At 37.3% G+C, this 14,049-nt stretch overlaps 1 protein-coding gene across 3 annotated transcripts in view; it reads right to left on the bottom strand.

Annotated features, from left to right (window-relative positions):
* Positions 1–8,859: 8,859 nt before the first annotated feature.
* The window catches only part of LOC124167289 (transcription initiation factor TFIID subunit 3-like), a 56,974-nt gene continuing 51,784 nt past the window's right edge, over positions 8,860–14,049 (bottom strand). For all 3 annotated transcript variants that reach the window (XM_046545212.1, XM_046545213.1, XM_046545214.1), the window contains 2 exons: positions 13,292–13,392; positions 8,860–11,057 (listed from right to left, as the gene is read on the bottom strand). In XM_046545212.1, the coding sequence (XP_046401168.1) occupies positions 10,937–11,057; positions 13,292–13,392 (222 nt within the window). In that variant the 3' untranslated portion in view covers positions 8,860–10,936. The remainder of the gene's footprint in view (positions 11,058–13,291; positions 13,393–14,049) is intronic.

Below are 14,049 nucleotides of genomic sequence, written 5' to 3'. Positions count from 1 at the left end.
CAAAAATATTCGCTACAGAGGTAAATATTCCATATTGTTCACTCTTTTTGTTCATCAAATTTTGTGATGATTCAATTTGGCTGAATTATTTGATGACCATCTATTCACCACATACCCACTACTGAGAAGTTTTTTAGTGTAATGTGTACTGCATTTTGTTGTAATATCATTGCTCAATTGATTATGCTTTAATTGCAGGTTACTGTTGGTAATCTTCAGGAAATGACTTGTTAATGTTTAATCAGTATTTGATGTTTTAAATTCGTGGCATTGTGGGGAATTTGCAATGTCAACATTGATATCCTTCTAGAATCTGGACCTGGTAATCAGGGCCCTGAAGAACAAATACCATAATACATGTTAGTATTTTCGTATTGCTCTATTACTTATGCTGAAATAAATTTGTGATGATTCAATTTGGCTGAATTATTTGATGACCATCTATTCACCACATACCCACTACTGATTTGGTTTAGTTTCTTGTATTATTGTTGTTATAATATCATTGTCTGATATGTATCTGCTTCAATTTCAGATTCCTATCAGAAAGTTTCTTGGAATGGATGTTTCACATTTTGCTTGAAATTGGCTCAGTTTTATAAAGCTCCATGAGAGGGTTTTAAATTACAACATATGAGTGCACTTGTTCCAGTTGCTGAGCCATGAAGCTCTTGGATCATTCTTATGTGAGTAATTTCATGAAATTTTCTTGTAATTTCCACATTTATGATATACATATGCTGAATTCCATGATGACAAGCTATTTACCACCTACCCACTATTGATGCTTTATCTAAATTAATTTTTTGTCTACTTATAGATGACTCATAATATGTTGGTTTGTTCTTTCAGATTTTGGCATTTTTTAAATCAAACTGATTACATTATTGATCGCAGCCTGTATTTGATGTTGATAGCAGTTTATCTGTTCACCATTTCCATGATTTTTACTGTGACAAGTGATTCATTGTGGTCGTGCAGAGAGAAATGGGCTAACGAAATATGTTGATTAATGTGAGTTTTTAATTGAATTTTCCTTTTTTACAAACAATTTTATGATGATTTTATCTAGCTGATGTAGTTGATGACCATCTATTCACCACATACCCACTACTGAATGATTTAGTATCATGTGTTTTTACTTTTGTTTTGTAGCATTAGCTCAATCGGTTTTTTTTTTTTTTTTATTGTAGATGCCTTTTGGGTCAAATCTCTTAGGATAAGAGAGAAATGCAGCTTTTGCATTCTGTAATCTTACCACTCGGGAGTAATAGGTGGGTGTTTCAAACAGTGGTCGAGTATCTGGTTACTGCCAAATGATGATAACTTTGCGCTGATCCACATGCTGACAAGTTTTTACCACCTACCCACTGCTGATGAATAGTGCAAATTATGCATGTTCTTCATATTTTCGTCCCCCATTTTCATTTCATCTTTCATGCATTTCAGGATTTTTAGAGCTCTTGATAATGTGTTCTGCTGTTGGTCCATTGGTGGTTTCATCCTCATGACAAAGATGGACTTTTTTTTTAAGAACATTTGGTTTGTAAAAATGTCCCCCAATTATTTCTTGCTATTTTTTATGTATATTGTTTTGTAAAATCATATTGACAATAAATATTACCAATTCATTTAAAGTTTGAAACTGAATTTCCTACTACGTACTTCAATCTCTGCATTTAAGGATTAACAAGTGATTCATTTAATTTCTATGTAGTTGCACTGTTTGTGTGTACTCTATGGTTTAGTCTTAAGTTTTGTGTTTTAATGAAGAATAAACGTGAAGTTTCTGAAGTGAGATATATTGAGAAATTTTACTGACACAACAGGTGAATAAATTGGTTCCAATTGATATTTTAACTTCCTCTGATTAAATGCCTTATTGCATAAGGTAAATTTCAGTAATTTCTTTCCTGTATTATTTTAAAGTCCAATATCGTAATCTCCTGCCTATCTGGGGAGCTGAGCAAAGAGAATTTAGAATGGACACCACTGAAGCTATATCATGCAGAGCCCCTATTCGCATACCATACAAACACAAGCAGTTGAATTGTTATGCCAATGAATGTATCTTATTCTTTTTCATCCCTTGGGCTCCTGCCCCTTACGCTGGCATCTTTAAGTTCGTGAAAATATAAAACTATCATGCAAGTGAGATTTTTTGGCGTGTACCTTTTGTTTTGTGATACAAGAGCTACAGCTTTAGCCATGAATGGATCACTATCGTTTTGTAATCTGTAGTTATAAGTTAAGTGGTCCAACGGTTCTCTACATACATTGAAAATATTTGTACTCGACTGCTGTTGAAATTCCATGTGAGGTCTCTCCTACAACCGCTTGAACCCATTCCATTGCTGTGATTAAATCTCTTTGTGTGAATGTTAAATATTTTCAGCTGGAAGCAATAGGAATTTATCATATTTGTTAATTTTGATCCAAATTGGAGCTATTTTTAACTTTTGGCACTCTGTGTTATGTGCTAGAAATAGCTCAAGAGCACGTCACAATACAGATTTGTGTGCCAACCACTTTCATTAAATTTTTGACAGTATACATTTCAATGCTTTCCTTGTAGCAGCCAACACCTAAAGAGGGCAAGTCTTCTCTCCCACTCAGCAGGTTTTTTGTTTCATATTACTCATTAAAACTTTTACCTTGAAATGTTCAGGGTATTTAAAGTAGGCTGAAGTGGTTTCAATTATGCACCTGCAGTTTCATGGTTTTAAGGCTGTTTTACACGGAATTGCGCAATCTGACGTACGTGCGAAGGCGCAATCAAAATTGCGTCGTGCAGAGCGGTGAATTGCTAGAACACATGCGAGAATGCGTGGATGCGAGACGGCAAAATAGCCACTGTTCTAATTTCGTTCATGCATTCGCGCAATTCCATGCCATTTTAGAAATTAATGCAGCTCTAACCTGTACAATTCCGTGCCTCGTGTAAAACGGCCTTTACAGAAAGTGTATTCTTCTAATTAGAAGTATTCTGTGCTGCAATCCCCATGTACTCTGAAGTGTAGAATGACTACTGAGCTTGGCTTTATTGAATCGTACTGTTTAGGAAAAGGCAATGCCATGGTGAGCTTGTAAGATAGTCTTAAGTATACCCATTCCAAGTATTAATTGTGGTAGAGGACTTCTAAGTCTACTTCTTTAGGAGAGATGCTGAGGGACATCATAACTAATGATAAATGAAGATCTTCAAAAATAGTGGGGGAGGATTCAGGATCAGAGGGAAGGATGTGGTTGGGAAGAAAGGGGTAGTTGAAAGAGGGGGGTTATTTAGGAGGCACAAACAAAGTTGAGATATTGCATCATACAAACAACCAAAAAAAACTCCGGACTTGCATCATGTCACTAGCTAATAGGTAAGGAAGTGGGGTTACATCAGAAAGGGATTGCGTCGAAAATAGGGGAGTGACAAATACTCATTTTTATTTTGTAAGTGAAATTGCAAAGCAAAACTGCATTCGGCTGCATCTAGTTTTTGTCTCTTTTCTTGGAACAAAATGGGTTTCACATCAAAATTGGATACAGTAAAACTTCGATTTTACGCACTTCGATTTTACATCAAGTCTCGTTTTTACGCAGCGGCATTCAAGTCCGGCCGGAAAGCATAGGGAATTGCAATGGTGAAACTTCGATTTTACATCTTTTCTTGATTTTACGCAGTTTTTCGATTTTGCGCAGCATAACCCCAGCCCCTAAGAGGTCGCTAATCTTGATTTTACGCAGTTGTCTTTCGGCTTGTTTAGAAAATCCGACTGGAGCAATATGCAGTTAGGTTATTATTTCGTCTCAAGGAATTGCAAAAATGAATACAGGAACCGTTGAAATGACATCGCGCTGTAGAGCGTGAAACTAAATACATCGCGAATCTAATTATTGCTTCCCCGTGAGCCCTCTCAGGCTCCATTACGAACGCAAATGTCGCTCTTAGTTCAAATTCGCCGTAGAAGGATATCGAAACCTAAAACACACGGCAATCGCCGTGCATGCGTAACTACTTTTGATTAAGACATGATCGCTGGAGATATTAACATTATCACCTTTATTTATTTATTTATTTATTTATTTGCAATAAACCCAAAAACAGTACATGAGACCTTTTACATTGGATTTTAAACAAATGGATAAATAAGAAAGTGGAACAAGAAACAACGACAAAAAAAAAACTTGATTAAATACTCTCAGAGATACATAATACTCCACTTCTATGAACGCCTCATCCGCTCATATGCTATTTGGGAAGGGTGGACAAAGAAAGAGGGAATTAAAGAGCGTTTATTATTCGACTTATTTATCGACGCTGTTTATATCCAGAATTATGAGATACGGAATATCTATCCCCAACGCAAGGCTTTCTAGAATTTTGCCAACGCTATGTTTTCCGTCACCCCAGCGAAATATAATGGCGAAATGAGTCGTTAAAAATACTCCCGTGCCAAAATTTTGGCTTCCAAGGTGATCCAAAAAAGATGGTCGTACTTCTAGTATGGATGTAAGTCGATGGTGATTCAACACGATGGTAAAAGCAGCCTGCATTGTCTCATTCCCAGGCTAGCCCCACATCTGCGGGACAAATGGAGGCGAGGGAAAATTGCTTGCGCTGCGCGCTTATCAGAACTGACTCAACTTGTATCTCATTGTCAGACGGTTTAAGTTAAACATGGTTGGAACTTGAATAGCTATTAGCTTAACTCCGCTAGGTGGCAAGCGTTTTAACGGAACGGGAGTTAATGCCCTCGGAGAATAACTCGCGTCGTCAATCGTCATGTAATCATTGAAGTCAAATAGGGTGGTTTCCTATTATTTTTTTATTACCTAAATCGAAAGATTATTACTCCTGGAGTACATATTTCACGTTTTTAGATTTTTAAATGACGATATCTATTTTTCGCGATCAAATGAAAAGTGAAAAATTTCAAGCGCGCGACAACGCGACGCGTAAGTAGGAATGAAGGGAAAAAGTCCGTGCGACGCATTTCTGGTTCCCCCTCCCGCCTGGTAGGTGACCTTGATCGAGGCTCTGACCGCTGATAGGACGCAGGATGCTAACGGGTAGCTGAGTACCTTCCTGTCTCGTAGCGCATGGCTTAAAAAAAGGTTTATTAATACCTTATCAAGCGAAGAAAACTTTCCGACCTTAGCCAGTTTTAATAGGTGATTATTAAGACATGTTTCCCTGAGCTCTGTGCCTCATGCATGCATTGGTAGCCTCTGACGATGCATAACTCCTATCCTCTCGTGTAGAAACTAGGTCCCTGTGACGTCACGTGGAGTGGAATCGCATGGGCGCCAATCTGGCCTTTTTCAAATGAGGATAGAATTTGACCCTTGCCATTCGTTTAAACCGGTATTTCAAAAACCAAATAATTTGTGTATTATGAATACACTAATGGTGGGTAACGAATCGCCATCAATGCCTTTTGTTTTCTTTGATGAAGGAAACTACCCTATTCAAGACGTGAGTGATAAGGCAGTCCCTTTAAACTCAGGAATGGCTTAGTACCATTAAATCGAAATACAAAAAGTGTCCGGTGTTGTTATCAGATATGGGGAAGCAAAATATTACGTGAAGCTAAGTCACACGGCTTGTGAGTCGAAGGTCCCGGCGCTGAATTCGCGGAAGAATGCCGACAGAGAAGCTATTCCCGGAAGAGTCAATCTACTAATGCTAAAATTTCATGGGGAAATGCTTTTTTAATGCATATAAATTATAAAGAAGGAAAATTTTTCAGGACTATTTGTCATTTTTTATTCATCACTGGCGGCATGACGGCAGTTGCGCGGTCATTTAAATAGCTCTCTTAAAAAAAGTGATCTAAGCACCGGAAAAATCTGAATTTCCGAATATCCCGGGTCCTGTGTGCTCCGTATTATCTATGGTATGCTATTTGGAGGTAACCAACAACTGGGGTCATTAGCGCCACGAAGTAAGGGCTGGGGGATAGGAACCCTATGTTGGCATTAGCCAGGTTGTAATGATAAGCTCAAAATGGACCAGGACTTAACTTCCCATCTGATGGACAGAGTGGTGCACTGGAAGTGCCCTCCACATTAGACTCAAGTAGGGATAGGGCCATCTCTGATAAGTCTCTGCTACTGCCAGGACTTGAACCCAGGCCCACAGGGTGTAAAGCCTTTGTGATGTATTAGCAAAATTTTGCACCCTGTTAATAGGGTTAATTTGGATGACTATCCTCAGGTATCTCATTTCTTCAATCTCCAATCTTTGTTTGTCTGCTGGTGGTTAAACGGATATCCTGAAAACTGCTTCTAATGAGAATATTTTCGAAAATTAGCTTCTCTGCGACCATTTAGTATCACCATTCCGAAATTTCTCCTGGGTAACAGAAGTAATCTTAGTGCCAGAAATGCTGGCATTTCAACCATTTTGTTCAACCATGGGAAACACTGTTCAGGAATGCAAAGTTGTTTCTCTTAAGGTAACACGTCATCTGTGGTGTTGCTTTTGAGTAAATAAGATTATTAGGCTTCATTTTCAGAGCAATAATGAGCTAGTGTTATCCTGAAAACTATACTCCTCCTCAATACCAACTCTTGATTTTACACACTTTGATTTTACACAGTGCCCATATTTCGGTCCCTCCAACTGCGTAAAATCAAAGTTCTACTGTATATGGTTTTCTTCCTTCAGGTGCTTTGCAAAATAAGGCTCTGGGTCGTGGTTCTCAAAGCACCTTTTCTGTTCAGACACACTTGTACAGAAATTCCTCCCAGTTTGGTTGACACCCCCTCACACAAGTCAATTTTGAGTTCATGCACACCATATGACACTTGGGGTCGAGAGAGTCCTTGCTATTGCTGAAGAAAGTTCTATGTGAATAGAAGCTAACTTATACTTATCTCTAGGAAGATATTGTCTAGTTGGTGTGAAATTTTACCCAAGTAAGTCTTACCCACTTTCTTTTCATCGTTGAAAGATTTTAAAAGGGAACTTAGTTTAATGGCCAGCATCTTTGTTTTCTTATTTAATTGTTAGTTGACTAAATGATCATCCTACCGATTGGTTTGGGCAATTTGTCTACTAATAGGAAATAAATAAAACTAAGGTTTACTATTATTTTAATATGGGCACGACCCGGGTTTATGGGTTTTGTTTCTTTATTTCCAATACGGAGAGGTTCCACAAAGATAAGCCTGAAGTTATCAGTTGTCCACTAATCCACATGATCTGTTGATCGTGTGGTGAAAAGTTGCTGTTTTGTGGGACCACAGTTGGCAAGGTATATGGTATAAAATGGTCAGTAAAAGTGGGTTTTCGGAAGATAGCAAATTTGTGCATGTTCTATGAAATAGATATATTTAAGTCAAGATATTTTAAAACCACCCAATTCAGTCTCCATTGTAAAATATATACATATGTGTAAAAAGTAAACGAAAGTTAAAAAATTGTACGCTTGCCTGCGGCTGCCTGTCCAACAACACTAAACGTTCTCCACGTACCTGTACCAGTAAAATACATTGGATAAAAGGGGAACTTTAGACGGAAATAGTTTATTCTCAAGGTGGTCCATAAAAATTCCTGATATAATTAGAGACAAAGGTGATCCCTTAGTAAGTCTACCTTCTTTAGTGTAAAATTATTTATTTAATTAAAAATAATTTTGTTTCGTGCAAATACTCATAAGTGTGAATGACTACTGGATTAGTGGCAGAATCTATCGTAGTATTTTCCGCTAACTTCAAGGTTCACTGACAGGAACAAGTTTGTTACGTCAAATGATAAAAGTTTTGCATTTTGTGGACTTGCTCAGATGCTCTTGTCAATCTGACTGAATTTTTGTTGATACACGATAATGATTGTATAACAATTAAAACACACACAGTACTCTGTTAATCAATTGTGGGTAACACATTATCTTCGTTAATCATAAAAAAAGTCAAATGAAGCAACCTCAAGTAGTGGAGAGGATTTTTAAAATATTAAATAGGGCTTGAATTTTTGTTATCTCTTAGTAGTACCACTGCAGGTGGCCCAGTAGGTAGTATAGCTATTGTCAGAAGGGTTCTGGATAAAATTTGAGGTGAAGCCTTACCTCACTCAACAAACTAGTGGTGAATGATGTCCCAGTGGTAGGAACTTGCCCTTACCCTGAATGTGTGATATCCATGGCTGAGATCTTAAGGCATGTTCATAATCACGTATGCAAATACATGAGCAAACACTATCACCTTGTTCATACCCTAACTTGCATAGTGGGCGTTTAAGTAATTATAACATATTCTAATTCCTAGTGTTTGCCTAGCAATGTATGTACTTGAACACAGTGGCGTAACTAGGAATACACTTTAGGGGGGTGGCAACACTCCCCTCCCCCAGACAATGGGGATATAGGGAACATTTTTGAAAAATGGCATGCCTGGAAATATATGTATTGTACATCATTTTGGCACTGCAATTTTAAATTTAAGCATATGTACTTATTATCTGTCAAAACTAGAGAATACATATTTAAACATTTTTTTACTTCTCAGAGGCTTTGGGGGGGAGGATCTATCCCCCCCACAGTTATGCTGATCCTTGAACAGGTAAAGGTATCATGTAACTCTGCACTGCTTAACCAATCCAAAGCAGGTGGTGCAGAAGTTAGGCATTAATTGCGTGAGACAAATATTTGCTGGAATTTGAGGTCTTCTTCATAGATAAGTACCAGGGGTAAAATTGAAGGGCACCATAGCAAAATAAATATTGATAGCTAGATCAGTTCCATCCAGGCTGCCATTAGTTTTTATAATATAATTGCCATTCATTTTTCTGGCTACATACAGAGGAAAACCCATTCCCAGAGCCATGGAGAATACATAAAACATGGTAGACAAAGAAGCTTACTGTTCATGTTTTAAAAATTTTATTTAACATTTACATAAACTATAATAAAGGAGCTTGGTAGAAGTTCACATCTATAAGAGAAATATGTTGGTCTGATTACTTAATGTCTCCACAGTTCTGTAATCAATCAGTTGAGCACACAGTCATTATTGGATTGCTTAGTCACCAATCATTCTACAATGCTCAAAAAATTTCTGAATAAAAAGTTCTCTGATGCAGATCAACCCATTCCATCATTTTTTTTCATTCACTTCATAAAAATACAAGGAATGTTCCTTAAAAAAACATCTGGTAAAATATAGGATGGGACCAGTCACACTCAATTCTGACTACTGTCACATAAAAATACATGCCTTGCTTTCAGTTGATGAAGTAATATAAGCATTACAAAAGTAACAGGAGGATTAACACTGATATTCCAATTTGATTGCCATTAGAACCACATGAAAAAAGTCCGAAAAATATGCGTTTACTCGTATGGTATACCATTAACCGAAATGATCTCATTAACTATCATGCTTAAATAAATGAAACAGACCTGGACTTCATAAGAATCAAAAGACTGGTTAGGCCAGGAATCTTCATGGGCTATCCCACCCACTCAGAAGTTTGAAACTCTCAAATTACTCTGAGGGAGAATTTAATTTCACTGTCTAGTGACGTTGTAACACAACCTACCACGTGACATTTGCCTTATAGATGCATCAACGTCACTGGTATTATTGTAGAATGTGCTAAAAATTTTAGGAGAACCAGGGTGACTAGTTGAAAACTTGCTTTCAATCTTACTGGAGATGATAATTTTCCAACTTAAGCCCCATTCTCAAAAATAAATAATTCCTTCTCATTTAATATCGCACTTGAGTCATTCTTTTCTGTTACCACTATATGTACAAATCATGTACTATTAAAGAAGGTTGAACAAACAGGCCATAGAGGATCATTCCTCCTTACATGAGCAGGCTTTAGATGACAGGATTACTTTTCCAAAGAACTACCAAAGAAAAATACATAGGTTGAAACAAAGTTATTATCAAGCTAGGCAAGTTATTTAGAAAAGTCGTCATTAGATGAACAAGCCGCCCACTATTTTTGACACTTTTTTTAGTACAAACTAATGTAAAAATAAGGCAAGATATTCCTTTTCACTTTCATCTTAAAAGGATTGCTTTCTCAAATTTAATATTTTTAAACACAATTCTCTAATTAATGGAAATTCTGAGAATAAAAGTCCAACCAAATTTGAAAACAAGTGTCTTAGTGTCACGGAAATACAGGAAATCAGCATTCCCAACAGTTATCGCAATGCTAATGATCATTGATGTGAGGACAAAGTTACCCCTGAAATGGGGAAACTATCAAAGAAAATGAAATAACCAATTTGAACTCATTACAGAAAATGTCTAATGACAGTATTTTCATTGGATTATCCACATTGGACATTTGAAAAGCATACAAGACTTCACAATGACTAAAAATGTACCATGCATGATGGGAACCATTTAGAATAGCATCACCACAGAAACACACACATCCCATGAACAAAATGAATGAGGAAATGACTCATATTTAATAAAATTTGATACTCCAGCATGGCTTAAAATAAAACTCGAAATTTTCCATGAGTACCCATTTCCAACACGATTGGCTATATGTGTGCCCGAGTGTGCATTGTGATGTGATGAACAGTAGAAAATTTTAGAGTGATACAGACATTCCTGTAAAATAATGAGACAACCAACGTTTCACAGCAAAGATAATCAGTGGATATGTTAATGTGAACAGAAACAGCTGATCAGTCACAAAATTAATTTCCTAGTTATTTTTGATTGCATACAATTCAAAATTTGGTCCATTCACCAGTTTGACATGAATAAGTCCCACAGAATTTTGACAGGATTTAATTGATTCACTTGTAGATTTAACTCCTAGAACTCATGCTCACACCAAATAAAATTAACAGCAAAGCATAAAACAATTGTCTGATTTGAAAACAAATTTCATTCACAACTAATTACATAATTTAAATATACAAAAATACAACCACTGAAACTATACAAATGTACAAACCAGGTGCTATTATTTCTTCTTGCGGGCTTTCTTTTTCTTATCAACAAGAGATTCCTCTTTCTTGACAATGCAAACTCTACAATACCAGTCTTCATTGTCATCTGGTGGAACTTGCATCCCAACGCAAACCCTAATGAGAAAAATAAAAAAATCACATTGCTTAATCATGCTCTTAAAGACATGATTACTCAAAGACAGCTCCACCAAGTATAGATGCATTTTAGGCTGTTTCAGTAGTTGCCCTACAGGTAACATTTGATGGTACAGATGCAGCATATAATAATATAGTTGATGTAAGCTGAGAATTCCAATAGAACTCTAAAATTTCAACCTTTTCTGGTTGTCTGGCAATTATTTCATTTTTGAAGATCCTATGTAATCAACTTTTTTGTACTACAAAATGAAGTGCACAGGAGTAGAAATGAATGAATGGCATACGGCAAAAAAAACTGAAAATTTTCAACTTGACATTTATATAAGAAAAATGTGAGACCAGCATTTTTGAAGCATATGAAGTCAAGATATACATCCTAATAGATAATAATCATGGGATCAATCAAAAGCACTAAATCATTCCCTTGAAAATCTATTCACTTCAACTGAAGCATTCCAACACAAAATGTAAGTTTTTATATTAAATAAATGAATAATATTGTGACGAAAAGCCTCGTCACGGCTCATTCTGCATCCGCGTCCTGCCCTTTTCCCTATTCATGTTGGTGCACGGCCGTAGCAAGCGATGAGCGACCTTTTTTTTTTCTTTTTGTCGTCTGCTATCATGTTAGAATGTCTTTTGTTGTTCAATTGGGTATATAAGGCCCGGTATTGTGTGAACTGGGGTCGATTCCGGAGAAAGCGGTGGTTGATTCCGCTAAAGAGGACGGAGACCAGAGGAGACGCGGTGAACGTGCCAAGGGGGGCAGTAAGAATGAGGCCGCTGCAGACGTGGGCTACGGCGTCTTGGAGGTCGGGGAACGCGACTAGGGGGAAGGCGTGCCGGAGAGGAGAGCGTGGAGTGCAGTCGAGGAATGAGAAAAGTATCCTCGCCTTCGTCAAGACATCACGACAACGTCCGAGGATCCGCGGGATGTGGTTCCCCGCGGTTGACGCATCGTGATTCGGCGACCAGGATTCGGACCCGCCGTTTGACACTTAAGTACTCTAAACCCTCTCCCGGGACGGGGAAGTAATCCTGATCCTCCCCCGCTCCAGCCAGCCCATGCGCCCTCGAAGGAAGTCCCCAGTGTGCACGTGTGTCATCCTAATAACCCAGTGGTCTCATAGATAAACTCACGTCACTCTTTCCCGGTCTAAAGACCATCTCGATTGTATCACGTTTCTCCCATTCACGTCATTCCATTAGGATAGACATCAGCCTCATTTTGATAAAACAGAATGTGGAGCCTGTAATATTTTAAAGTAAAGCAACGAACATTACCTATGACTGTCTTAAAATGAAGTGCAGTGGTTTTTGTCGCAACTTGAGCAAGATAACGAGTGCCCGTGTCATGTCGATTCTTGAAATATTCAGTGTCATTTTTGTCCATTTCTGTGCATTTATCCCAGTAGTCATCTCATCCCTCATTAGAGTTTAAGGATAAAAGTGTTCGTTTTCTTTTCGTTTAATAAATTATGTATGATATTCAAACGCTGTGTACGAAGTCATTCATCTCCTTGCTGCGCCATTGCATTCAAAGCTCTGAGTTCCCATCTTGACCGCGAGCCGCAGAACCCACGAAAACTTAAGAACTTAGATCGTAATCTCAGTTCGACGATGCACAGTAAGTGGGCGTGTATCGTTACAATATATTCAATTTGTGTATTAGTCCAGATACTTTCCAGCATTCAAACTGCATGCTATGGACTTTCAAAAAACAATAGTTTACAGCCTACATTTTTGGATAAATAGACAGGATTTTGTGAATTTAAACTAAAATTCAAAGGAAGATAAAAGCTATACATGCTCCTCATCACATATAATAAATTATCGTCATCATAAGTCAACAATCTGAAGATTGGTTTGACGTAGCTATCTTACCTGCTAGCCTTTTCATATTGACTGATTTCTTCTCTTTCACATCCTTAATAACCTGTCCAATGCACAGTAAACTCTCAATTATGCAAAGAAGGATGTTACAAAATTTAAAATATTACGTAATAAAATCCCGGCAGTCCGGGCGAAAACCCTATGGTAAACACAGGGTGTTATTCAAAAATACGAATTTTTTGAAATTACGAACATAGGGCTCCGTCTCTAGGAGCAAATGGGATCAAAGGTAGATGGGACCAGGAGCAAAGCTGGCTGACAACCTCAAGCTAAATAACAGCAACACAAAGGAGATTTTAAGAGAGGAGACAACTTACCAGTGGTACCAAGCATCACAGTCATCACACCCAATCATTGGACTTCCATCATCTTGGCCTCCACAAGCAGGGCAAATCCATATTTTGTTCCCATGGGTGTCCTGAGTGCAACAAAAAATTACCAAGTCTTAGTGTCCTATTCCTGAATCAATGAGATTAGGATACATTAAATTTTTCTCAACAGAGGACCGAAAAGTTTTGAAGCACCACAGTTGAAAAAATTCTAATTCCTGAAATTTTCAAATATGTAAAGTGGTGGCTAAATATGATAACTCGATATTTAGGCTATTATTTCTCAATAGATAGGATAAGTTTACGGCCAAGTTTAGTCACAATTTAGAATAATTATGCAGTTCTGCCTAACATATAAGCCTGAAAAGTCATACACTTTATTAATTCCACACTCACATAACATGGGAAATTCATGTCAAGCATTAAGATTAGGTAAGAATCAGAGTACATCAACAAAATGTGAAGTAATCCAATATGGAACATAATGCTAGATTTAAGATGACCAATATGTAGATTTAAATGGCCACTTCAAAAATTTTCTCTTAGATTTAAGGAGGTTCCTCCCAGATACTAATGAAATGTCATTTTCATGAAAATTACAAAATAAAAAAGTTCTTTAGGTTATCTTTCATTGACTGACAATTTTAAAAGCTTAGTTTCTACGCCATATTTTCTAAAAATTGCAACATCAAATCAATAGTTACAGACTTTCATAGCCAAGCCAGCCTAATCACAGTCAAAATTTT

This window comes from Ischnura elegans, chromosome 10, assembly GCF_921293095.1.
Source record: "Ischnura elegans chromosome 10, ioIscEleg1.1, whole genome shotgun sequence".
Lineage (NCBI taxonomy): Eukaryota > Metazoa > Arthropoda > Insecta > Odonata > Coenagrionidae > Ischnura > Ischnura elegans.
The sequence above is the reverse complement of the archived record's forward strand: the minus strand, read 5'-3'. Positions and strand labels throughout refer to the sequence as shown.